Source organism: Mixophyes fleayi, chromosome 1, assembly GCF_038048845.1.
Source record: "Mixophyes fleayi isolate aMixFle1 chromosome 1, aMixFle1.hap1, whole genome shotgun sequence".
In the NCBI taxonomy this organism is placed as follows: domain Eukaryota; kingdom Metazoa; phylum Chordata; class Amphibia; order Anura; family Limnodynastidae; genus Mixophyes; species Mixophyes fleayi.
Genome location: NC_134402.1, coordinates 264,323,874 through 264,349,766, shown reverse-complemented (window position 1 = coordinate 264,349,766; position 25,893 = coordinate 264,323,874). Strand labels below are relative to the sequence as shown.

At 41.6% G+C, this 25,893-nt stretch overlaps 1 protein-coding gene across 5 annotated transcripts in view; it reads left to right on the top strand.

Moving 5' to 3' along the window:
• FSD1L (fibronectin type III and SPRY domain containing 1 like) overlaps positions 1-25,893 on the top strand; it is a 76,545-nt gene that overhangs the window by 31,250 nt on the left and 19,402 nt on the right. For all 5 annotated transcript variants that reach the window (XM_075210421.1, XM_075210402.1, XM_075210438.1 and 2 more), the window contains 5 exons: positions 5,250-5,345; positions 16,412-16,543; positions 16,928-17,029; positions 19,097-19,119; positions 22,300-22,421. In XM_075210421.1, the coding sequence (XP_075066522.1) occupies positions 5,250-5,345; positions 16,412-16,543; positions 16,928-17,029; positions 19,097-19,119; positions 22,300-22,421 (475 nt within the window). The remainder of the gene's footprint in view (positions 1-5,249; positions 5,346-16,411; positions 16,544-16,927; positions 17,030-19,096; positions 19,120-22,299; positions 22,422-25,893) is intronic.

Genomic DNA, 25,893 nt, shown 5'->3' with positions numbered 1-25,893 from the left:
ACATAGTGGGAAGCAGACAAAACAATGAATCTCAGAGTACAATAAACACTTTCTTGGAACCAGTGGGTGTTTTAATGCAATGTGCTTCCCTTCAGCAATACATCTTCTAGTAAGCCAACAGCCTTGTTAAAACTGTAATAAGCGTAAATTACTAACCACCTAATAAGCATACATGCAGTGCATTTAGGTCTGCACAGAAGGCGTCCTATTTCTGTTTCTTGTGCAGTATAGGTTAATTCCCAATTACTTCAATGTCTTAATGCAAATGCACTGTGTGACCATCTGAAATTGCTGTTCCGTCCAGGCATTGTTTGCTGGGCTGCCTGTAGCCCATCACTGGCCTGGTGCAACATCATCATCATCATCATTTATTTATATAGCGCCAACATATTCCGTAGCGCTTTACAATTGGGGACAAACACAGTATTATTATTATTATTGTCCTTTATTTGTTAGGCGCCACAAGATTTCCGCAGCGCTGTACACCATACAAACAGAAGACTATACAGGGTGAAACAGTACAAAACAATAAACAAAATACCAGTACTTCAGAAACTCCAGGCAGGTAAAGCAATAAACACGGAGCAGAAGAACAGGTGAGGAGACAGGAGGGAAGAGGGCCCTGCTCATGTGAGCTTACATCCTAAGGGAGGGAAAACAGAACAGGCACAAGGGGAGTCAGATGAGGCGAGGGAGAGCGTGGGTGGAGGAGAAGGGGTTGTGCGGATGGTTGGTAGGCTTTAAGGAAGAGGTGGGTTTTCAGTGCACGTTTGAATGAGCACAGAGTAGGAGAGAGGCGGATGGAACGAGGGAGGTCATTCCAGTGAAGGGGGGCTGCACGGGAAAAGTCTTGGATTCTGGTGTGGGAAGAGGTGATCAGAGTGGAGGAGAGGCGGCGATCATTGGCTGAGCGCAGAGAGCGGGCGGGAGTGTGAGTGGAGAGGAGGTTAGAGATGTAAGGGGCAGTAGAGTGGGAGAGAGCCTTGTAGGTGGTGGTGAGGAGCTTGAAAAGGATTCTGTAGGGGAAGGGAAGCCAGTGTAAGGCGAGGCAGAGAGGGGAGGCAGATGAGGAGCGGCGTGAGAGGAAGATGAGTCTGGCGGCCGCATTGAGTACAGAGCGGAGGGGGGAGAGATGGGAGTGGGGGAGGCCGGTGAGGAGGAGGTTGCAGTAATCCAGACGGGAGATGATGAGTGCGTGTATGATGGTCTTGGTGGCATCCTGAGAGAGAAAGGGACGGAAACTAATAAACAAACTGTGTAAAAGAGACAAATGTGTGAAGACCCTGCTCGCAAGTTTACAATCTATGGGATTAATAAAACTGTACACACTAATTGCTGTATATATGCACTACCCCACATTTGGTTTTTAGCGTGCACCTAACAGCAGTTGCTACAAATTAATATGCAGCGTTTCACTTGCCGTTATTCCATAGAATCTGATGATGATATGGTCTTTCATGGCTGAATTTGACAAGTAAAAAACTGCACACCTTCCCGAATCTCAGTATTTTATAAAGACTTGTAACATGACCGTTAAAATTAGGCATTCACTGCACGTTCTTAAAGTCTGCTAAAAGCTATTGGTCACCTGGATATATTGTTGTTCACCTTTGCTTTGTTCCTGAGCATTACATCTTGCTATATGCATTGACTGTTTGACTGTTTATTAACCTGCATTATGATATTCTAGTGATTTGCCTGACCACTCTCTCCCCTATGTAGCTTACTAGCTGAACCATATTAGTTGCTGCTAGAGATGTGTGTACAGCACTTGGGGAAAACAAATTGCCGGTGAACACATCATGTGATGAGGCAAAGGATTCCGCTAAATGTGAAGAGTAGGACTAGGCTGACTATCGTAGCTGACCTGCCAGTGGACTTTACGTCTCTCCCCAAAATTGGACCTTGTTTTCTATATTTTGGGCATTTTTTAAGTGCTCATCGCCCAGATATTTGCAATACACTAGGACACCCCTGAACAGTTGTAGTTATTACCCCTCTGTTAAAAGTCATTGGTAGTCTTGCCACAAGAATCCTATAGAAATGAAGGACGCAGAAAGTGGAGATAACGTTCCTTGAAATGGAGTTACATTGACTTCATATTCTGTTAAACAACACTCATATTTACTACCATAATTTGTTTATAAACGATCTAAAAGTAGAAATATTTTTTTTTTAAAGAAAATGCCATTAATTTCCCACATTTTAAAATAATTTATCTCCACTTGTGCAAAATCCCCCTGTATGAGTATCATGAGTTGTGATGCCATGACATGATTGGCACGGAGCACTATGTTTATTTTGTTTTGAGGAGTTGTATCACAGTGGGTGCACTGTGGTGAATCACTTGGTATATCCGTTTTATAGATCTTAATCACCTTATGGTGTATCTGTAAAATAAAAATATAAAAACTAATTTATGTTGAATTTATGTATTGAATGTAATGTTTTAGGAATTGTTATTGTGATATTGAGATTATTATCTTTATTTATAAGGCACCGCAAGGGTTTTGCAACGCCATACATAGGGGGTTAGAAATACAACAAAATGACAAAGTAACACAGGTACAAAAAGCAAACTACAAACAACAAGTTTACATGATTCATCATCATCACCATTTATTTATATAGCGCTACTAATTCCGCAGCATTGTATCACTCACATCAGTCCCTGCCCTATTGGAGCTCACAGTCTAAATTCCCTAACATACACACAAATTACATGATTACATTGAAACCCACAAAGTACCATAATTACATAAGGAAAACACCAGGAAAATGGCTCTGTTTGTAATAACTTACATTTTAGAGTGTATGGGTGGACATAGACAGGGTGAAACTGAGTGGGGGAGGTTACTAAATCATACATTTGTCATTAGAAGTAACTGGGAGATTCTGTTGTTTATTAGCTGAAACACTTATGGACTGGCTATAATTTCATTGGAGGGTTAAGCTGGGTACACACTAAAGAAAATTACTGCAGATGCGATTTCTGTAATGATTTTATCAAGGACTGAAAGTCCTGATGAGCATGCATATTTATGTGTACACACTTACACGATTTACCTTCAGATCTGTGCCCTTTATCTGTCATAACCATCTGCTGAAATGATCAGGACTCTACAGAGAATTGCCTACACTGCTGGTTGTGAGTACATACACAACTCCACATTTGCCCAACATGGTTCCATTGTTGATCCTGATTTTTTAGGAAGTTTATAAAACAAAATAAACACAGACGATGCGCTTTTGTAAGATAAAACATGATCGTGGGAGCGTACACACAAATGCAAAATCTTGCCATTATCGTGTGATCTGCACGATAACTGCATGAATTTTTTGTAGTATGTACCCAGCTTTACTGTTAAGTGACAAATTGGGAAAACAAACAAACCAGTTCAATATGTTCTTTTATCAATGTAATTGAACATGTTTACCACGCAAGTTTTTTTTGTTTTCTGTATTGCACTGTGAACAAAGTACTAAATTAGTGGAGGAGTCATTGTGCTGAAAACAAAAATGTAACATTATTATGTAATTCAGAAGTTTTTCCTTTACCAACTGTGTTCTGAAATAGTCTGATTGTTAACTTGTCTGTACTATACATGTGTCAGCTATGGGTTATAACTGGCCTGACAGTGCTGCATATGAAATCTGTGCACTTTCTTCAGCTCATCTGCTTGGTTATTTATAGATATACTTCTGAAACATAGACTGAGCTAAGTGCTTTATTTGTGATGCAGGGAAATCAGAAACTGGTTTGCAGTGCTTCTGTGCATTTACTTATCCTAGAGAGCAAGAGGCTTAATTATGGGATATCTGCGTACATGTTGTACAGTGAAGAATTAGCAAGGAAAGTCAAGGGCACACTCGCACACAATGTGCATTATGCCTGTGGATTGATGGTCAGCACTTCAACAATGAAAAACAGGTAGATTAGACAATAGATTTATTGTTATTTAAGACTATTATTAAGGTTTTAGGAAAACATGCATGTAGTTCTAGTAATCCTCTAAGAAACAGAGCAGAACATTTATTACTCATCAACAAAACCCACCTGTGTTTTATGGTCCGTCTTATTTAAAACAATGGTTTCAGTGCTGTCTACTTTGGGTTTTTACTTTCAAATACATTTCATTATTGGTATAGGTTATAATAATCTGACATATGACCAAGTAGAAAATAGCATTATTATATCACAAGGTTTGAAACTAACCATTAGTGATGCCATGACAGAAATAGCCTTAACACGACCTTAAGCCTACCCCAGGTTCTAAATCTACACCTTGGCCAAGCTTTGGGGTTAATACATATGGTCATTTTAAAACAATGCTAGTTGCACATACCATTTGAGCTGCACTAAAGGATATGTCATCCATTGTGCTCAAAAGCTGCAGGTAACTTGAAATTGATGCAAAGTGAAGCGAACACTTGACACTTTGTATAATATGCATCATCATCATCAACATTTATTTATATAGCACCAGCAGATTCCGTAGCGCTTTACAATTGGGAACAAACAGTAATAAAACAATACTGGGTAATACATACAGACAGAGCGGTAAGAGGGCCCTGCTTGCAAGCTTACAATCTATGGGACAAGGGTTTGATACACAAGGGTATGTGCTACATCATATTGAATATTTGTCCAGCTAGAATGCTAGAAAGGTTGCAAAGTATTTAGTGAGCTGTATGCTCAGGCACACAACTATGTTGATCAGAGTAATAATAGTAAATAGTAATAATAATAGTAAATAGTAATAAAAACATGCTTATAATCAGCCATATTGTTTATTTTTTTAGATAGTCATTACTTTTCAGAGATGGCAGTTGTATGTAAAATAAAACATTGGCCAACACAGTAAGATTAACAGTTTGTATTTATAAACTGTACGCTTTATTAGTATTATTAAGAAATTACACAATAGGTAGTCCTATATTTACCAGAACCATCACAGTTAGGCCTCTCCTGGCACAAGCATTGCTTATAGATTAAACTGCGTCCTGTAGGGATTATTGCTTATGTGGCAGAATAATAAGATTTGTTCTGTAATCTGTGATTTCACACTATCCTGAGAATCTCAAACTGTTTGTTGCCTCGTCATTTTGAGTTCTGTGGTTGTCATTGCGTCATTTTCTCTGCAATATACGTGGCATGGAGATTGGAATTTTGAGAATAGAAGACACTGTAATTCTTCAACAGAAACAAATCTATTCTATTTCTTAATTGTAATCTGTTCTCTTGACAGGAAGCTTTGCAGAGGATCATCACAACACTTGCCAACAAAAATGATGAAATACAGAATTTCATTGACACGTTAAGCCATGTACTTAAAGGCGTGCAGGTAAGGTGTCAAGGTGATAGAATATATGGTGCATTTATGTTCTGCAGCTTCAGTAACGTTACAAGACAAAGAGTGATTATATAGTGTTGTCTCAGCCTCTTCAAAGACAGCGACAGCAAAGCTAAAACACACCTTCATCTGACAGCTTAATAGCAGTACATCATTGTTATTGTTTATAAAGCGCCACAGATACAAATTAATTTTGGAGCAAGAGAACAAACAATAGCAGAAGACATAATGTGAGAGAGATGTGACAGTTAACATACAAAAGAGGCGAGGAAACAAAGAGATAATGGGAATGGTGGGAAATGAGTGGAATTGGTGGGTGGATCATGAGATAGAAGTTGTCTTTGGATGTGGCAGTGTAGGCAGCGTAAAGAGGTGAGTTTTAAGGGAGCACTTGAAAGATTGGACGTTGGGGACGAGTCTGGTCAGACGGCCAGGGAGTTCCAAAGGTGGGGAGCAGCGTGGGCTCCCTGCAGGCAAGAGTGTGCGTTGGTGATAGGAGAGGCGAAGGTCATTGGCAGATGACTTTTGCCTCTGCATAAGGAAGTATTACTTGGCAAGGTCAGAGATGTTAGGAGGGTGAGAGGTTAAAGAGGGCTTTATAGGGTGAGGGTAAGCATCTTGAATTGTATTCTGATTTGAATGGGAACCAATGGAGGGTTTTGCAGAGAAACACAGCGGAGGAGGAACATCAGGAGCGAAATATTGGATGTGACACAGCATTTAGGACATGCTGCAGGGGTGGCAGTGGCTTCTCAGGTAGGCAAGAGAGATGGAAATTGCAATAATCAAAGTGGGAGATGACAAAAGGACAAATGTCTGTGCTGGAATAGAAATAAAGTACACTAAGAAACAGATGCTGGTTGTGCGATAGTGATAGATAGAGTAGACAGAATGGAGAGTACAGACAAAAAAAATTAATTCAGTTAAAAAAAAAAAAAAGGGCCAGGGGGTTTAATAATTTAATTCTGCTTTATATATATGCTGACACATGGTGATTTATATATTGTTTGCTTGTGAGCGCTGGACAACAACTTTCTTTTATTTGCGCATACACATTGGTCTCATTTGTTCTTGGCTGCTGCCTTAAATGATTTTATTAACTTGTACACATTTCATTAATTTAAAAAAAAGCGCTTTTTCTCTTTCACTAATTTCTAGTTTAATAATCTAAGCCTGTTACTGCTCAATATATAAATTGCAATTTATCTGAAATAGCTGCTGGCAAATAAGTTAGTTGACACTGGGGCATTTTATTCATGAGTTATTGATTATTTCCCATCTCTTCTCTTCTGTCCCCCCAAAACTAAATTTCTAACCTTTTGTCTCAAAGATGAAGATGATGGTGTTGTCTTTCCCATGACACCAGCCCCAGTAACCATCTAATGGTTTGGGGCAGGTGTCATGTAACACTGTACGACTGCATTAGCACAGTCCAGTGCTTAGTGACTAAGGGCTAGATTTACTAAACTGCGTGTTTGAAAAAGTGGGGATGTTGCCTATAGCAACCAATCAGATTCTAGCTATCATTTATTTAGTACTTTCTACATAATGACAGCTAGAATCTGATTGGTTGCTATAGGCAACATCCCCACTTTTTCAAACCCGCAGCTTAGTAAATCTAGCCCTAAGAGTACATAGCTACCTGAAATTTAATTGTATCCTGTATTGCCTTTCAGATGCATTCACCATAAGTGACGGTAGCTTCAGGGAATCTGATCATAAAGCTCTATGGGAACTGCATTTTCTGTCCCCAGTTACATTTGTGTCATATGCTGGCTGGACCACAAATAACTATAAAGTAGCATTCAGGTAAAGCCAGTACATGAAGAAAATCTCAATGGGTATTGATAATGCAGTTCCCATGGTGATCAATGACATTTATGGTCTGATCCCCAAAAAAACTATTTATGTGTTTGGTAATATGTTGGTGCTATGCAAATAAAGGTTAATAACAAATGATAATAATCTGTTCAGCCTAATGTAACTGTGCATGCAGACTGGAGCTGCAGCTGTATTTCCAGTGCTTCCATACCCTAATTCAGTCACAAGACATGAGATCAGGAGCTGAGTTCATGTATAGGTGCAACCACCTGATCAGCGCCTCATTTCGGTCTAACAGCACCCAGCAATAACCAGTTTGTCTGGCATGACTGTGTGACAGTGTAACGCATTCAGACATGCACTACAGGCCGGACGGTGAGCGGAAGACAGACAGGAGGGGAGGAGGAGTACAGTGAGCACAGGGGGCTGTAAGAAGGAAATATGTGCCCTCCCCTTATTTCAACTTTACCTTCCTGGCTGTGTCACTCTGGGTGTATGGGGCACACAAGTACAGGGGACAGGGCTTTGCAACCCTCGACTCATGGACCCTTTGGGTTGGCAGCTGTGTATATAAGAACCAGACAGAGGAAGACAGAACGCTATGTGATGTGGCCCAATTCTCACTTATTAACAGTATACAAATCTATGAGGTACAGAGAGCTGCTTGCCAAATTGGACATATTGCGGTCTACCAATTACATATAGTACGTCTTTCATATCTACAATACAAACTACCAGTTTTGCTTGCTGTTTGCTCCGTTATAAAGTTGTCCTCTTTGTCGGAGGTCAGGGATTCCTGAGTGTTATACTATTACCTGCATTGGGACTGTTCTCATTTACCTCCCATCGCTCCAACTCTGTGCGGCATTTGCAAGATACAGACAGCTAGAGTTTTCCTCTTTGCTGGGGATCTGAGCTTCCTGAGCGGTATATTACTGCTTGCATCAGGCTTTTGTATATGCAGGCTGCAGACAACGAAAGTTACCTACTTATTGCTTCACTGCGGGGATGTCTTCTCCGTCACAAAACAACCATCCTTGAGTGGTATTTAATCATCACCATTGAGACTACTACCATGTGCCTTATTCTAAAGGTCTCGTAAGAAAGTGTGTTTATGCCTAGTAAAGTTTGGAGGTCATTTCCCTGTCCGGCTCTTTCATTGGGATCCTCATAAACATCCCACAAATACGAAATCTCTAATGGAGACATACACATTTGGATTAGCATATCCTTTTGCATCTTTAAATTGTCCACCATACTAAAGCTAAAAATCTGCAGAGACTCTGAGCATCACTATATTTCTGGTTTGTTCTTCTAATGATTCACATGATAATATAATTGATTGATTATCCACTATTTATCTGTGCATTATTGTGTAATAATAATGTAGTTTTTATTTAAGATTTTTGATTACAGGGTACACAAAACCCCCCCAGAAAAAACACATTATAAAATACAAGGGGAATAGGGGAGGAGGAAGGGAGGGGGGGGGGAGAAAGGGAGGCAGTACATATCAATACGTATCAATAGTATGAAACAGTAGAAATCCCAACATCTTAAGGAATTACAAATCATTTGTGTTGCAGCTTAGGTAGCAACCTCTAGATATTACTGTGACGGGTTGAGCGGGGGCCTCAAGGAAACTGTCGGAACCAAAGTTTTGGAGACATATTGATTCCATTCAAACCATTTGATGTGGGGAGAGGAGGCAGAAGAGGTGTATGGTACTCCCATAGTTTCCATGTCACAACTTGACTGAACCTTAGAAATTATCTTTACTATGGAGGGTAACGTAACCAATTTCCACTCTTGGGCTATCACCACACGGGTAGCTATAAAAATGTGACCTATAACATACCGATTCCCTAATAAAACTTGTGGAGGAAAAAAGTGTAGGAGTGCAACTTCCGGAGTATTAGGAATCGGAGCCCAGAGAACTCTGACCACGGGGCAACTCCAGAAAACATGGAAGATGTCCCCTATCTCCCAACATCGGCACCAACAGGCCCTAGACTGGGCTGGCCATATCTTATGCAACCTATCAGGGGTCATATAGAGTCCGTGGAGCAGCTTATAGAGCATCTCCGAGTGGTTCAAACACCCGACATCCGATGGGCATACTGATAGATACTGTCCCATTGATCCAGCTCACATTCTCGGCCAAGATCTCTCTCCCAAGCTAATTGGGAGGAGGCTTTTACAGGCTGATAACTTGTGTTGAGGTGAGTGTACCAGAAGGAGATAACCACTTTAATTCCAGTTGAGAGTCTGGAAAAAAAAAAAGAGCTGGGGGGTGTTGTAAGGAGGTGCCCCATGTGTGCAAGGAATGCAACCAATGCCTAACTTGGAGGTACTTGTAGAAATCCTGGTTAGGAATATGGAATTTTTCCCTCAAATCAGAGAAGGGTAATAACGCTGAATCAGAATAGAGCATTTTGAGATTGATAAGAGAGCATTTTTAAGTTTTATTTATAATCTCCTATATAAAACCATGCTGGCTTCTGTATAACTTTTTATTCAGTTTGGTATATTACCATTTGAAGTGCACCCAGAGCAGCCATTTCTTTCTTCTTTTTTTTTGTACTATATATAAGAAATGGAAATCAGACAGTTTACACACCTCTGGTATAATCAGTCTGCTGGGCTTAATAAGCACATGTTCTCCCATCTGGCACTATACAGGTTGTTCCGGATAGGCATACTTCCCATAATTTAGACCAATTGTTTGCTTCACATCAGTTTATAGGAAAACGTGCAGGCAATAAATTAACATTGCCAGTAAGGAAAAGCAACTAAGATATGCATGCGGGCGGCAGTTGGAGAAGGCTGCACGTTAGATCAGCTCTGTGTCTTTCCTCCCACACAATTATCTGTCCACAATTATAAAACATCTAAAAACTTGTGAAGACAGTGGGAAATTATTGTGGGGGTACAAAGGAGTGTCATCATCACTCCAAAGACAAGGCCATTCCATCTATCCCTGGCTTATCTGCATCAACTGACCTACTGTGTACCGACCCGGCTTGTCAATTAACCCTTCTCCTGCTAAATCCCTGGCTTATCTACATCAACTGATCTACTGTGTACCGACCCGGCTTGTCAATTAACCCTTCTCCTGCTGAGTCCCTAGCTTATCTACATCAACTGACCTACTGTGTACCGACCCGGCTTGTCAGTTGGCCCTTCACCTGCTGAATCCCTGGCTTATCTGCATCAACTGACCTACTGTGTACCGACCAGGCTTGTCAGTTAACCCTTCTCCTGCTGAATCCCTGGCTTATCTGCATCAACTGATCTACTGTGTACCGACCCGGCTTGTCAGTTAACCCTTCTCCTGCTGAATCCCTGGCTTATCTGCATCAACTGATCTACTGTGTACCGACCCGGCTTGTCAATTAACCCTTCTCCTGCTGAATCCCTGGCTTATCTGCACCAACTGATCTATTGTGTACCGACCCGGCTTGTCAATTAACCCTTCTCCTGCTGAATCCCTGGCTTATCTGCACCAACTGATCTATTGTGTACCGACCCGGCTTGTCAATTAACCCTTCTCCTGCTGAATCCCTGGCTTACCTGCATCAACTGATCTACTGTGTATCGACCCGACTTGTCAGTTAACCCTTCTCCTGCTGAATCCCTGGCTTAACTGCATCAACTGCATATAAAACATTATTTTATATGCCATTATTTTGTTTTTCCTGATTGTACATTTACAAGTTTCTACTTTTTACCTGTTATTATTCTACTATTTATATGCCTTTATCTTGTTTTTCCTGATTTTATATTTACCAGCAACTAGTTTTACCTGTTATTATTCTTGCCTATTTCCATTGTCCTTATTACCTCTCCTTCTATTATTCTTTGCCTTCCATGCCTTAATTGGTTATTGTCCTCCATCTTGCTATTGTCTCCCTGCTTATTCTTACCTGTTATCCGCTGTCCTTACTATCTTACTGTTCTGCTATCATTCTTACCTATCTTCATTGTCCTTATTATCTCACTGTACTGTTGTTCCATGCCCTCCACGCCCTAATTCGTTATTATCTTCCACCTTTTCATTGTCTTCCTGCCTTTGTTCTTACCTGTTTTTCACTGTCCCCACTATCTCACTGTTCTGTTACTCTCTCTCCCTACTATGCCTCCCCGCTCTCACTCCATACCCATACTCTCCCCCCGCCCTACCTCTCCCGTTCCTCCCCGCCATCCCCCGCGCGCTGCTCATCTTGCTAACCTCATCCCCATTTCCCCCCTCTCCTCTCCCCCTTTCTTCTGTGCCCTCTGAAATGCCAGATCCGTCCGCAACAAGCTGACTGCTATCCACGACCTCTTTCTATCCAACTCCTTTAACCTTCTTGCCGTTACTGAAACCTGGCTCTCCGATTCTGATACTACTTCCCCCGCTGCCCTCTCCTATGGTGGCCTCTCCTTCACCCACTCCGCCAGGCCTGGTGCCCGCCCTGGCGGTGGAGTTGGCCTCTTCCTCTCCTCCACCTGTACTTTTCGTGTCATTCCCCCTGAACCCTCCCTCTCCTTCTCCTCTTTTGAAGCTCACTCCATCCGCCTCTTCTACCCCATCCATCTCCGCGTCACTGTCATCTACCGCCCCCCTGGCCCCACCTCCCTCTTCCTTGACAACTTTGCTAGCTGGCTTCCTCACTACCTCTCCTCCGATCTCCCCTCGATCATTCTCGGTGACTTTAATATCCCCATCGACAACCCCACCTACCCTGCTTCCAGCAAACTGCTCACCCTCTCTTCCTCCCTTGGTCTCACCCAATGGACCTCCTCCTCTACCCACTGCCTTGGTCACTCCCTTGATCTTGTCTTCTCCTACCTATGTAATCTCTCCGACTTCTCCATCTCTCCCTTTCCTCTATCCGACCACCATCTTCTCTCCTTCTCTCTCTCCTCTTCTCCTGCTCCTCCCCCCCTGCCCAAACCTACTCTGTCCATACGCAACCTCGATGCTCTTGACCCTGCCTCTCTGTCCTCCTCTCTCGATACCCTCCTTTCTCCCCTTTCCTCCCAGGCCTGCCCCAACCAGGCGGTCTCCCTCTACAATCACACCCTCACCTCCGCTCTGGACGCGGTCGCCCCTGCCCACTCCGTCCACCCCCGCTGCTCCAAACCCCAACCCTGGCACTCCAAATTTACCCGCTTCCTCCAAAAATGCTCCCATTCTGCCGAACGTCACTGGAGAAAATCCCGCTCCCTGGCTGACTTCCTCCACTTTAAATTCATCCTTTCATCCTACAGCTCTGCCCTCTCACTCGCTAAACAATCTTTCTTTAAATCCCTCATCTTTTCCCAGTCCTCTAACCCCCGCCGCCTCTTTGCCACCTTCAGCACTCTCTTGGCCCCCTCCCCTCCCCCCACCCCCTTCTCCCTGACTGCCTCTGATTTCGCCTCCATCTTCTCCTCCAAAATCGAGGCCATCCGACTTGAAATCTCCTCCTCCACTCTCTCTTCCACCCCTCCCACTCTTCTGTCCTCCCCCCCCCAACCACCTTCCCCTCCACTCCTTCCGTCCCACCACCGGCGAGGAAGTCCACTCTCTCATTTTATCCTCCCCCCCCCCCTCCCCCACTACCTGCCCCCTGGATCCCATCCCCTCCCACCTTCTTCGCTCCCTTGCTCCCACCTCGCTCACCTCTTTAATCTCTCCCTCTCCACTGGCATCTTCCCCTCCTCCTTCAAACATGCTCTAGTATCCCCCATTCTTAAGAAACCTAATCTCGACCCCACTTCTCTCTCGAACTATCGCCCCATATCTCTTCTCCCTTTTGCCTCCAAAATTCTCGAGAGGCTCGTCTGCAGCCGTCTCACCTCCTACCTTTCTGAATACTCCCTCCTTGATCCTCTCCAGTCTGGTTTCCGCCCCCTCCACTCCACTGAAACTGCCCTGGCTAAAGTCACCAATGACCTCCTCTCTGCAAAAGCCAGGGGCCACTTCTCCCTTCTCATCCTCCTTGACCTCTCTGCAGCCTTTGATACCGTTGACCACCCCCTCCTCCTTCACACCCTCCAGTCTTTCGGCCTCTCCGGCCGAGTCCTGTCCTGGTTCACCTCTTACCTTACTCACCGTTCCTTCTCTGTCACCACCTCTGGGTCTCTCTCCCCCCCCATCCACCCTTCCAGTCGGGGTCCCTCAGGGCTCTGTTCTGGGACCCTTACTCTTCTCTCTATACACCTCCTCCCTGGGTGAACTCATCAGCTCCTTCGGCTTCAGCTACCACCTTTACGCTGACGACACTCAACTATACCTCTCCTCTCCTGATCTCTCTCCCTCCCTCCTCTCTAGGGTGTCCGCCTGCCTCTCTGCCATCTTCTCCTGGATGTCCTCTCGATTCCTCAAACTTAACCTTGCCAAAACTGAGCTCATAGTTTTTCCTCCCTCTCATACCCCATCCCCTTCTGACCTCTCCATCACTGTCGACAACACCTCTATCTCCCCTGTCCCCCAACTTCGTTGCCTTGGTGTCATCCTCGACTCCTCTCTCTCCTTTGGCCCCCACATCCTCTCTCTTGCTAAATCCTGCCGCTTCCAGCTGCGCAACATCGCTCGCATCCGGCCCTTCCTCTCCCAAGATGCCACCAAATGCCTTATCCACTCTCTGATCATCTCCCGCCTGGACTACTGCAACCTCCTCCTCACTGGCCTCCCCCACTCTCATCTCGACCCCCTTCGATCCGTCCTTAACGCTGCAGCTAGGCTTATTTTCCTCTCTCGCCGCTCCTCTTTTGTCTCCCCCCTCTACCTAGCCCTTCACTGGCTCCCATTCTCCTTCAGAATCCCTTTTAAGCTCCTCACACTCACCTACAAGGCCCTCGCCAACTCCACTGCGCCCTACATCTCCACCCTCCTCTCTATTCATGCTCCATCCCGCCCTCTCCGTTCTGCCTCTGACCGTCGCCTCTCTTCCCCCCTTATAACCTCCTCCCACGCGCGTATCCAAAACTTCGCCCGCGCTGCCCCCCTCCACTGGAACAAGCTCCCTCCCTCCATCAGAACTTCCCCTAATCTGTCCAGCTTCAAACGGGCCCTAAAAACCCACCTTTTCTTAAAGCCTTTCTGTCTCCCACTTAACTTCCTACCTTATCTTCTGCCTCTGTCCCCCTACTCTCCCTCTCTCCCCTGCGTCTCTCTGTCTGTCCACCCCTCCCCTTAGATTGTACGCTCCTCTGAGCAGGGCCATCTCTCCTCCTGTTTCCACCACTTCTAACTCTGCTCTCCAGCTACTTAGCCCTCCTCCTCGAGGGTCCTTCACCCCACATCCACTCTCGCTCCCTCCTCCCCCCTGGGGGTCTCCCTGTCTTCCGCGCCCTCCTTCTTGGGCCCCGTCGTTTGCGGATCCTCCCTCCCCCTTCCCCGCCCTCTCTAGCTGTGCATTGAGCATACTGAGTTGCTGTGTTTACTGTACTGTGCTGTCTCCCATTGTATTGTGATTTTGTTTGTCTCTGTACGGCGCTGCGGATGCCTTGTGGCGCCTTATAAATAAATATTAATAATAATTAATAATAATAATAAAGATATTTATCTACAAGGCTTCAGTTAAGAATAGTATTTGTGAAAAAAATTGTAGCCAAAACAATAGTCTGTTATAGTTATTTCCAATAGTTATAATCTAGGCTGAATTAAATAATGGATGTTGAAGTTGTTCAGTCTTAAAATCCATTACAACACAGCCACAAAAAATATGCTGCTTGATGCATGCTTGACACAGGCAACTAACTTCTACTTTGAATACTGTCATATACATAGTAATTTATAAGGCTGCCCTATGCCCCTTCATTTTGTTTAGCAGAGCCCATTGTGGTGTCTGGTGTATACAGAAGAGCCACATTCTGATGACTAGTATGCATAGCGGAATCCCATTCTGGTTACTAATACAGTACACACAGCAGGGTCCCATTCCATGTACATTAGTGCTGTGCCATTCTGGTAACCAGTCTACACAGCACAACCCATAAAAATAACCAGAAAGTCTGTTATATATGGATACCAGAAACTCAGTATGGCAAGTACCATTCCATACACAGCAGAACCCTATTTTGGTGAACAGTATACATATCAGTGCTCCAGTCTATATAGAGAAGAGTCCTATTCTATAGAAAAAATGTCTCTACAAATTAGGGTCCCATATCTGGGGACCAGCATAAACAGCAGAGCTCCAGTATGGCAACCATTATACATTGCAGATCCAATTCTGATGGCTAGTATACACTGTGGAATCTCTCCATACACAGAAGAGCCCCATTCTGATGACCATTATAAACAGTAAAGCCTGATTCTGGCATACATAGTGGAAACCAATATACACAGCAGAGCCCTGCTTTGAATACCAGTATATATAGCAGACTCCCATTCTGGTGACCAGTATAGGGTCCTATCCTGATTCTTTTAAAGTCTACAAACACACACACACAGTATGTGTTGCATTCATTTTTAGGGAAAGCGTTGTGAGCTGTCATTAATAATTATAGACCTTTTGCGGTGCTCTAATTGGCTAATAACATCTTGCTTGTACAAGGATCGCTAATGGGCTGTTGAAGTACACTGTACAATTAGCTGTCTAGCACTATTAAGTAATCAGAGAGCTGGGTGTTTTTTACTAGTTGTTACTGTGGCAGCTCATGATGTTTCTCTTAGGAATGAGAGAGCAGAATGGGCTTTAGTGAGTAAAAGACAACAATTATGGTCGGGGCTCTGGGCAAATGACCTCTTTGCGCTTCTCATGTACTAACCCTGAATGAGCAATTTGCATATTTATGTTATAGATAAGCTTATACTAAAACATATCAAAAATAACTTTGAAAGCTTACTTTTGTGACAATACATACAGAGTCCTTAATTGTTGCCTTGTCCTTCCGTTTCTGGTATCCTTACTTTTTTCCCCTATCGTTTTGGTGCTGCAGCTTTTATTTAAATTTAATCCTTGCTTCATTTTTCCAATTTCCTATTGTCTTCCTTTCTGTTCCCTTTAGTTTTAATTTTGTGTCTTGCATTTTCCTGCCTCCTCTGATGTCTGTCCTGTTATGCATTTTGAGTTACAGTCGTTGCATCTTTGACTACTTCTCTGCTCTACTTGGCGTTTTGAAAAATGTCAAAAAATGTTTTTCCTTCTAGCAAAATTTTTTTTTTTTAGGGTTAGGCTCTCTAATCTTGTCCAGTTTTATTGTCATAGAGCTACAATTAAATAATCATAATGCAAGTTTTTCTTGCTTTTCTTGTAAAGGCAAACTCCACCAAAGTGCTGTCAGAGTTGGATGAAGAGTTTGACAGTCTTTACTCTGTGCTGGATGAGATGAAAGAGAGAATGACTAACAGTATAAAGCAAGAGCAGGCTCACAAAACCCAAGAGCTACAGGTGAGAACACGCTGCATGTTTCGATACTTTCCAAATCGCATACAGCAGCTCTTTTGGAACTGGATTGTATAGACATTTTAGATTTAAATATCCATGGAGATGTACTGTGACTGCAACCTACCTTGTTTGGCATTTTACAATCAATAAAATAGTTACTAGTGCACAGAACTAAACAAAAATCAGTATTGACATCAGTATATATTTTTGTATTATGAAGATGCTAGAGATAGAAATCATAACAGCACTTGTCTGAGCTGTGGGCATGCTGAATAAGTGCCACAGCAGATATCATGTGTTATTATTTTGTCACGTGTCTATTCAATCACATAATGTTGCTCAAAGCTCACACTTAACATTGCCGTTCTTATCTCCATTTTATCCTAGAATCAGCTGTCCCAGTGTACAAATGCCCTGGAGAGCTCAGAGGAGCTATTAGAATTTGCTTCACGGAGTATGGACATAAAGGAGCCTGAGGAGTTCACCAAGGTACAGAAATGTGACTTTGAAGAGAAACCTTAAAGACACTTCTCTTACCACACTCTCTACACATAGAAGGTGCTACTCAAAGGAACAGTCTCTGTCAGAGTGTAGCTTATATGTTGTCCGCTAGACAGCTACACAACCAGCCTGCTTATTTATCACTATTCACATAATTACTGTCCTCTGATTTTTGCTACACTCTACAGTATTTCATTACAAATCTAAACTGACAAATAGGTGCTACTGCCCAATATTTAATGAACACTACAAACTAAGCTTTACTTTTGTGCACAACATTTACATGTTTGAAGTCTGTATGCAGTTTGAACTTATTTTATGCTACATAGCAATAGCTGCTATTTTTTTTTTTAAGATCAAATATGGCACAAGAGCAGATTTATTAAACCGTAACCAGAGAAACTTGCTTTTTGTACTTCAGTTTCTAAAATTATATTTAAAGAATAGCAAAAAAAAAGTCTGCTATGTCTACACTTGTATCTATCGCTACAGTCACATCACTGACCCAAGTCCTTAAACCGAGCCCCATCAAATGTGTTAGTGACCATACTACATAAATGACATCTCTCAAAACACAATACACCTATAGTTCACACATCAATTTTGTTGTCCTTTAAATAAAGAAGTTATATTCAAAAAGTGACATGGTTTTACATCTGGAAATATTGCTTAAGTGTTGCTACATCAGAAAAAAAATGATTGCCTCGCTGGTAATGAAATAATATGCCACTATATACTATAATAAAATAAAAGAATGTCCGTTACATAATAATCATTAATGAAATTTAGCCCACTAATATAGTCATAAAATAATTTGCCCCCCATAAGATAATTAGTTATAATTTTTTCCCCCTCTAAAAAAAAAAATCATGATTACCCTCATAATTAAGACTTGTATTGTGCCTCCTGTTATGTTAAGAATGGCCAACATGTTTTTTTTTTCGGTTGAGTCTCGGGCGAGTTTCTGTTGAATCTCCGGCGAGTTTGACTAAACCATCTGCAAGATAGATGTTTTAAAATTTACACACATTGCCGGATATTGGATTTTTGAATGTTAAAATTGCAGGTTAATACACGTGGCTACTTTACACATAAAATCGCCAGTGATCTTGAGCAATTTGCAATCTATGCAAAAAAAAAAATTGCAGCTTGATACATTTACCCCCTGGTCTCTGTGCTAAATATGGCTAACACATAAACGGTATATGTCTCAAAGCAACAAGCATTAACCTTCTCCCACAATGTTCTTAAGCACTTCATATTCCCACAACAGTATGCATGGATTTAAGAAGAACTTACAATATGGCCCTTGTCACATTGGTTAATTAGTATTGTCAATAAAAAAAATTAAATATCACTAAAAAATTTTTGGAAAAAAACAAACTGGGAATAGACAAATGGGATTCCATATAGAAGGAAGTTATATTTTGGTGTTCTAAGTCTTTAAATGTGACTGGTTGTTATTATGCAGCAGTAGGACAACAGAGAGTGGAGAGTGAATAGATCAGTAAGTGGCATTGGGAAGCAGTGGAGCGTAGTGGTGACATCACGAATCACATCACAAAAGCCAGGGACAAGTAAGAAGAACTGCTCACAATACACTGTTCCATAACGTGCTGATTGCGAAGTTATCCCTTCATAATATAGATAAGCTATTAACAGTGTGTAAACAATACATCGCTGAAAGTCAGACAATAATCCTTTCTTATGCTAATAGATCATGAATACACACTTTAAAGTGGACTCTGCAATGCTATTTTTTAAGCAAAAGTCTAATTTTAATGTCTTTAGACATAAATATTAGACTATGGATACTTGATTTCTTCTCTGTTGTTGCCTGATAATTAACTACAATGCTAACAACTTGTTTAACTTGTTTAACACCAGCACATTTCTTGTCTTTCTGAAGACCTGGCTTATATTATAATTATTTATGTGTGCTGTAAGGAACGTGTGTGGAGGTGTTTATTATACCCTAGTCCTGCATGGAGTTTGTCACTCTTTATACTTGCATGGAGACACTAACTTTGCTTTCTCTCTTCTTCTTGCACCAAGGCTGCCAGACAGATCAAGGATAGGTACAGTACCAATATCCTCTTCAATTTTCGTTTTGACATATATCTGTTTTTCCTCACAAATGTCTTTATTTTGTTGCATCTTACAAAAGTATGTTGGCTTAATGAAAATTTTTGTTTTCAACTGAGGACAAGTATTGACCGACTAGGAAATATTTTGGAAATATGAGTATATTTTGAGAAGTTTGTCCACCGATATGTTGTTTTTAAAGGCATATTAATAGGTCTGTATGTTCGCACAGAATTATGGGTGGGGCAGCCAGAGTGATTGCCCCAGAGCCCCCACAAACTACTATCGGTGCAGTGCACTGAAGCTGAGGAAGATGGGAAGTGGCATGTGCCATTCTGTAATACTGAGGAGTTTCCTGCTCAGACAGGAACTCATTATCAACCTATGCTGTGCTCAATTGGCTTAGTGACATCACAAGATGTAAGTGTGTGGGAGTTTGAGTGTTTTTTGTGTGTGTTTATGTATGTGTGTAAGAAAGTGTTAGGGATTCCCAGTATGAATACAACTGAGAGTTGTGGTAATGAAAATAGAATATCTTTATTATTGAACAAGAATCACACAGATATAACTAGGTGCAGTCAATGGTTATATAGCTAGCAATTGCATATTTCAGTGGAATAAATAACAAAGATTTTTCAGGATAAGCAGGTTTTCCTGGGAAGCTAGAGCAGGAAAGGCTGGTGTCCATGTATAACAGATATCAGAATGACCAGGTATAGCAGATGAAGCAAGATACCAGGTTTGACAGATGGCACAAATGGTGAAGTGCAGATTCAGGTTAGCAGGGAGACCGATGCACAGGTTAGCCAGGAGGCACGAGGCACTAGATGATCCACCGGAGAATCGGATAAAAGCAGGGTCATGCAAGCCAGGGATCATAAGCCGAATATACCAAGGAGTAAGCAGGAGCAAGGTCAAACAATGCCAGGATCTGGGTCACAAGATGAGGTGCAAAACATAGGAACAAAGCAGGGGTCAAATAACAGGGAGCAGTCAGGATCCAAAGAGGAGTTTCACAGAGGCCAGCAGCAGCAAGACAAACAAACTGGCACCAGTCTGTAGGCAAAGGCAGTCTAATAACTGCCATACACAGGTTAACATGATCCAGCTAAGGTGATGAGGGCTAAACCTCTTGCAGGCAAAGAGAAAATTGTCTAGGTACAAACGCAGCATCTCTGTTAGCACAAAAGTACTGCAGACCTAATTCAGAATGAAGGACAGAGTCCTAACACAAAGAGAGGCAGTGTGTATGACAAATGTGTGATGGTGTGTGAGTCAGTGTGTATGTGTAGGGGTATATTCAAATGTGAAAGATTGGAACTATGGGGTCTCTGGTAACCACCTCTCACTTGTGCCTACTAGACTTTTCCTGTGCTGCTCCCCCACTTATGGAATTTCCTACCACGCCCAATCAGGCATTCCCACAGCCTTCAAATCTTTAGATATTCCCTGAAAGCATATCTCTTTCTTTAAAGCTTACCTTATCCCTGATGATACTATTGACACTAATACACCCTCACAGCTGTCCCAACCTCTACTCTAAGCCATTGCAGCGTGCACAGGAAAAGGGGAGGGTAGTGGAGATATGTAGATAAGGTTGGAGAGATTGAATGTACGAGGTTGATGGAAAGTTTTGGGGCGTAGGCAGGTAGTGGGGATTGTACAGGGCCCAGGGTTGGGTGTGATGTCGCCAGCAGCCATGAAGAGGAGCAGGTCACAAGGATGATTTGTGGATGTGAGGTTTGTTTCTTCTTATGTAGGCCAGCGAGTGTTGTTGGTGCAGGAAATGAAACTGTTCATGAGTGCAGACTAGCAAGGAGAAAAGTAGTTAAGGAAAGATAATAATAATGGAGGGAGAAGAGAAGTTTGAAGAGAAGTGTGGGTAAATTGAGTAAAGTAAGAGAAGAAGGTAGGTAGGTTATGAGAGAGTAGGGAGGAATAATTGGTACAAATTGTGCAGGCAATGGAGGAGGTGGAGATTACTTTGCCACTTCCTGGCTAGGATTAATAGAGTAGGCAGTCTCTGCAGCTTTGACACATGGTCCAGAATGCTGATAGTTGGGCTCAGTGGGTCCAGCAGAGATGGCAACAGCATTGGCAGTTGAGCAGAATGGGACCAGCAGATGAATAGAGATGGTAGTTGAGTAGATTCTAAAACAGCCTTGTTTTTCGTGTGATGTCAATCCTCAGCGCAACAGTGTTGTGAAATAGTTTGTAAATGCTTTATCACTAATTTGATCATACAAAGATAACAAATTACCTGATTTTCCCCCACCCAGTTTGCAACTGACTAATGGCAAAATGATACAAATGGTAAGGTTAAAGATAGAGGGTCTGATACTGCATTGGACATTCGCCCGTTTGCGTAGTGTAGATTATGAAAATTTGCAAGGAGGATGCCCACAAATAGAGTGTGCGCATATGCGCACATGCAGTCTGGTGTGCATCTAACACTTGTGCCGTCTTGGGACTGGAGATCCATGATCGGGGAGGGAAGGTGTGGTCTAATGTAGGCCGAGTACAGTAAGGATGTGTTCGCACAAACGCGGCTAAGGCAGACCAGCAAGGACATGCATGTATGCCTGTCAGAAGCTGTATCCTCCGCACCTGCTGGGAGGCAGGTGCAAATACACACTGATGATGATGGCAGTCACTAGCTCTAGCACTAGACTCTTCTGATAGGCTGATTGCAAACTCACCTCTGAAGCTAATAGGTGGTTTCTTCTTTGATCATGCATATATTATAGGATTTTGTGGTCGCATTTAAATTTTATTTTATTTTTTTGCTGCTTTCATTCATATGCCAGCAGTATTATATTTGCTGTATTATATCAAGCCTAATAGAAAATGTGTTTTTTGCAATCAAAACAAATGTTAAACTTTTCTTGTGCTTATGATCTTGTTGTGTGTATGTGTAGATGGGTGTATGTATGCCTGATGTAAATCTGATGTATATGCTGCAGGTACAGAGCTGCACATGGACGTAAATACACTATTTTTACGATTGGCTTTTTTGAACGGAAATTACGCGCATCATGTGTCGAATTCAGCATCAGCCCCAGAATGTGCATATACAAGAGCTTGTGTGATGCAGCAGCAGATAACAATTGGCAAAGACTAAACAAATGTCATGCTTGTTTCTTTCTGCTCATATTGCTACATTTATTTTCTAGGGTTACAATGGCTGCTGCTTTCCGTCTCTCACTGAAACCAAAGGTCAGTGACAACATGACACATTTAATGGTGGATTTCTCCCAGGAAAGGCAAACGATCCAAACCTTAAAATTCTTACCAGGTAAGGTGTTGTGTAACAGTGTAGATGATTCCTTTAGTTTCACTAACTAACATATGCGTGTACCATCATTATTACTTTTTGTTTCCAATATAAATGTACTTGATAATAATAATATATGAAACAAAAACACTATGTTGCCATGTTGAATGCATGAAATGTAACATTGAGTTGGTTGCCCACCTATATTCCTTTGGAACAACAATAGCTGTGCTAATTGATTTATATGTTTTACCCTTGTTACAATTACAATTTCCAGTCCCTAATCGCTACCTTAGCCTTGTTCCACTTGCATGTAGTGCTTTCTATGTAGCACATCTGCATATACTGTATCACATAGTGAATGCTAGTGGTTTCATCATATGTAAATGTGGGGTATTCAGCTTAGAAATGTAAAAGCCAGTCATTGCATATTGTAAGAAGAAAGTAGTATGAACAGTGATCCACATCATAGATTTCACACAGGTTACAGCTTCAGTGGTTAAAGTGTGTGCTCATAATGAAATGGTCTAGGCATGTACAATAGCTACATGGTGGTTAGTCCTTATACTTACAGATGTTTCAAATGTTAAAGGAACACGTGGCACTTCATGCTGCCATTCATGTAACGCACCATGGCGCTTTAAGAAAACACATTTTAGTGCGTCAAGTGTGCTTTCAAAAATGTTCAGTATCAATTATTTTTTTATTTTATTTTACATTCAGAACTTTATTCCTCCCACCAGATCTTTTATTGAAGCAGTACATTTTAAACCCCATTTAGAAGAATAGGAAAAGGGAGCACCCGGGTCCCTTGTCCCCATCCTATAATCCATAACAAGCGCTAGACAGACTGGCCAAAATGGGGGGACAATGATCAATGGGTGGAGGAGGGTTCCACTGCTAAACCATCAACAGACTGGGCCTGTCATAGTGTGAACCAGGACCAGTCTTGTCAGCACATGGATGTAGCCTTTAATAAGAGGGGCACAGCTGTTTTGTTTTTGTTTTTTTTTACCCCTCACCCCATAGAACCTGGATGTTTAAAAAAACCTTATGATATCCTTAGTAAAGCCTGTTAAACTTTGAAGGACAATTATTGACACCAAACTGAATACTTACCAATTTTTTTTAAAGCAACATTATATATATTTCTTTTATGTTTTATGCTTTTAAATAATGTCAACATTATTTGTTAGCAATTTTACAAAAATAAAATTAAAGTGTTCTGTCTGTTTTATAAATTTGGAATTTAGAATCTTTTGCTTCATTCAGTTATATAGTGGGACTATGGTCACTTAAATAACACTGTAAGCTAACAAGTTATAACACAAAGTGCCAAATGTATGTAGAAAAGTTAAAAGTAGATTGCTAATGAGGTTGAGTGAGAAAAGAAATTTCGACATGCTGTAGCTCCAACAATAAAACTGTCAAATTTAAACTTTTTTTTGTGAAAAAATGTTTTGCACACAGTATAGTTATCAAATATATGCTTCTAAAGTTTGTTTAAACAGTAAAATTAAACAACACAATTTGACATTTCAAGATTTCAATCTGCAGTACTTGAGATAGGAGAAAGTAATGTGAATCTTGTTAATTATTTACAACAGTATTCTATTTGCATATCTGTGTAGAGTTTCTTTCCTATAGTATTCTGTGCTGTGGTCAAAGAGTGATTCCATTCTTTGTTAAATTAATGGTACTATTAAACAAAAAATAGCCCAGTTAGACATACTAGCTAGCTACTGTAGCTGTGAGATACAATTTATTTTGTTCGTAACAGAAATCAGTGATATATATATATATATGCATATGTCTGCTGTAACAGCTTTTAATCAGACAGTATATACAGTGGTTTCTAGTTTCTAGACAGCTGCTCTCCATCCTACAGTGCAAGTTTCAAAGATTTTCCCATATAAGTCCTCCCAGGTCAATGAGTACTAATTGGAAGCCTCAGGACAGCAATTTGTGATGCACAGAGTTATTATCAGTGTTGTGGAGTTTAAGGTATCCTTATATATAATAACACGTTTTATGCTGCTATACTATTCCTTTCTGAGTCACAGTTATAGATTAAAGTAGAAGGAAAAATAAGCAGTGTGTTGTTCCTGTTCCTTGTGTTCGTTCCAAAGAGATGGTACAAGCGTGCAATGTTATATGGGCAAACCACTTCATTATTGTCTGTTAAAGTCTAAAAAGCCTCATACCTCTTAGTCTCTAAGGGCTTAAAGGATAAATATAATAAAACTAATATAACTAATAGCAGCTTCATTAGAGCAGCATAATATTTCTTCAATATTGTCAATGTTTAATATCTCAAATAGAAAGAAGATACTAAATTATAAACTCTTATACTCACAGCATAACTTTAATTAGAGTTTATAGGAAACTGATTAAAATCTTCTTTGCTATTGAGATATTAAATAATGAGGGTGGAGAATGTTCATGAGCCAGTGTTGTGTGATTGCCCCGGGACAAAATTTGCCAGCCAGCCCCCCCATCTAACACACTGGTTTAGAATCACTGTGCTTTTATTGATTTATAACAATGTCTGGCTCAAGTCAAGATTTGCTCAAGCAGAAGATTTGAAAGCAGTGGTTCAAGTGGAAGAAGCGGGTTGGTGCTGATGAGCTACATTAGCATCCATAAAATTTACAAGTACTTATGGGAGATTCCCACTGACTCTCAGTGAATTTTTTGTGTACTTTAGGCACACTGGGTAGGCATCCAGCCAGCCAGATAGAGATGTCACGTCCTATGCATCTGTATCGGTCACAATATTAATCATACAGAACTTCCGTAGGCTACAAGATTTCTGTAGGATAAATGCTGTGTCAGTGAATCATGTGACTGCATAGGACATGTGTAGGCGGCTCGTGACCTCATCAACTAGGCTGACCGGATGCCAGCCCAAAATATTCAAAAGTCCATCGGGCAAGTGTTCTTCTGCACTGCTCGACCCTAGTGTTAGGACACATTTGTATTTAACAACAGCAGGCTAAATGTATCACAAAATATTTGAGTAATGGGTTGTAAATGCACCTGCTCTAAATGGCTCACTGGTAAAGAAAGTGGCATTGTCAAAGAATAATTTACAGCTAACTCAACTGTGCCCACCTTCATATCCACACACTCTGCGCCGTCCTTCATCTCCGCACACTCTGCGCCGTCCTTCATCTCCGCACACTCTGCGCCGTCCTTCATCTCCGCACACTCTGCGCCGTCCTTCATCTCCGCACATTCTGCGCCGACCTTTACAATGCAGCGCCGCTTTAAATTTAAGCGCTGAAGACGCTGAACTCGCCGGAGTTGAAGAATCCGGAGGTACATACATTTACCCCCTGTTGGTAAATTGTGTATAGTGCGTACACATGAATCGGCATGCTGATCGGGACATTTTTTTTTGTCTGTCCTTGGTAAATCGCTAATCATTAGAAATTTCTTGTAGTGTGTACCTAGCTTAAGCTATCCCAAGTTGTTTTAAAAGTCACTTGTC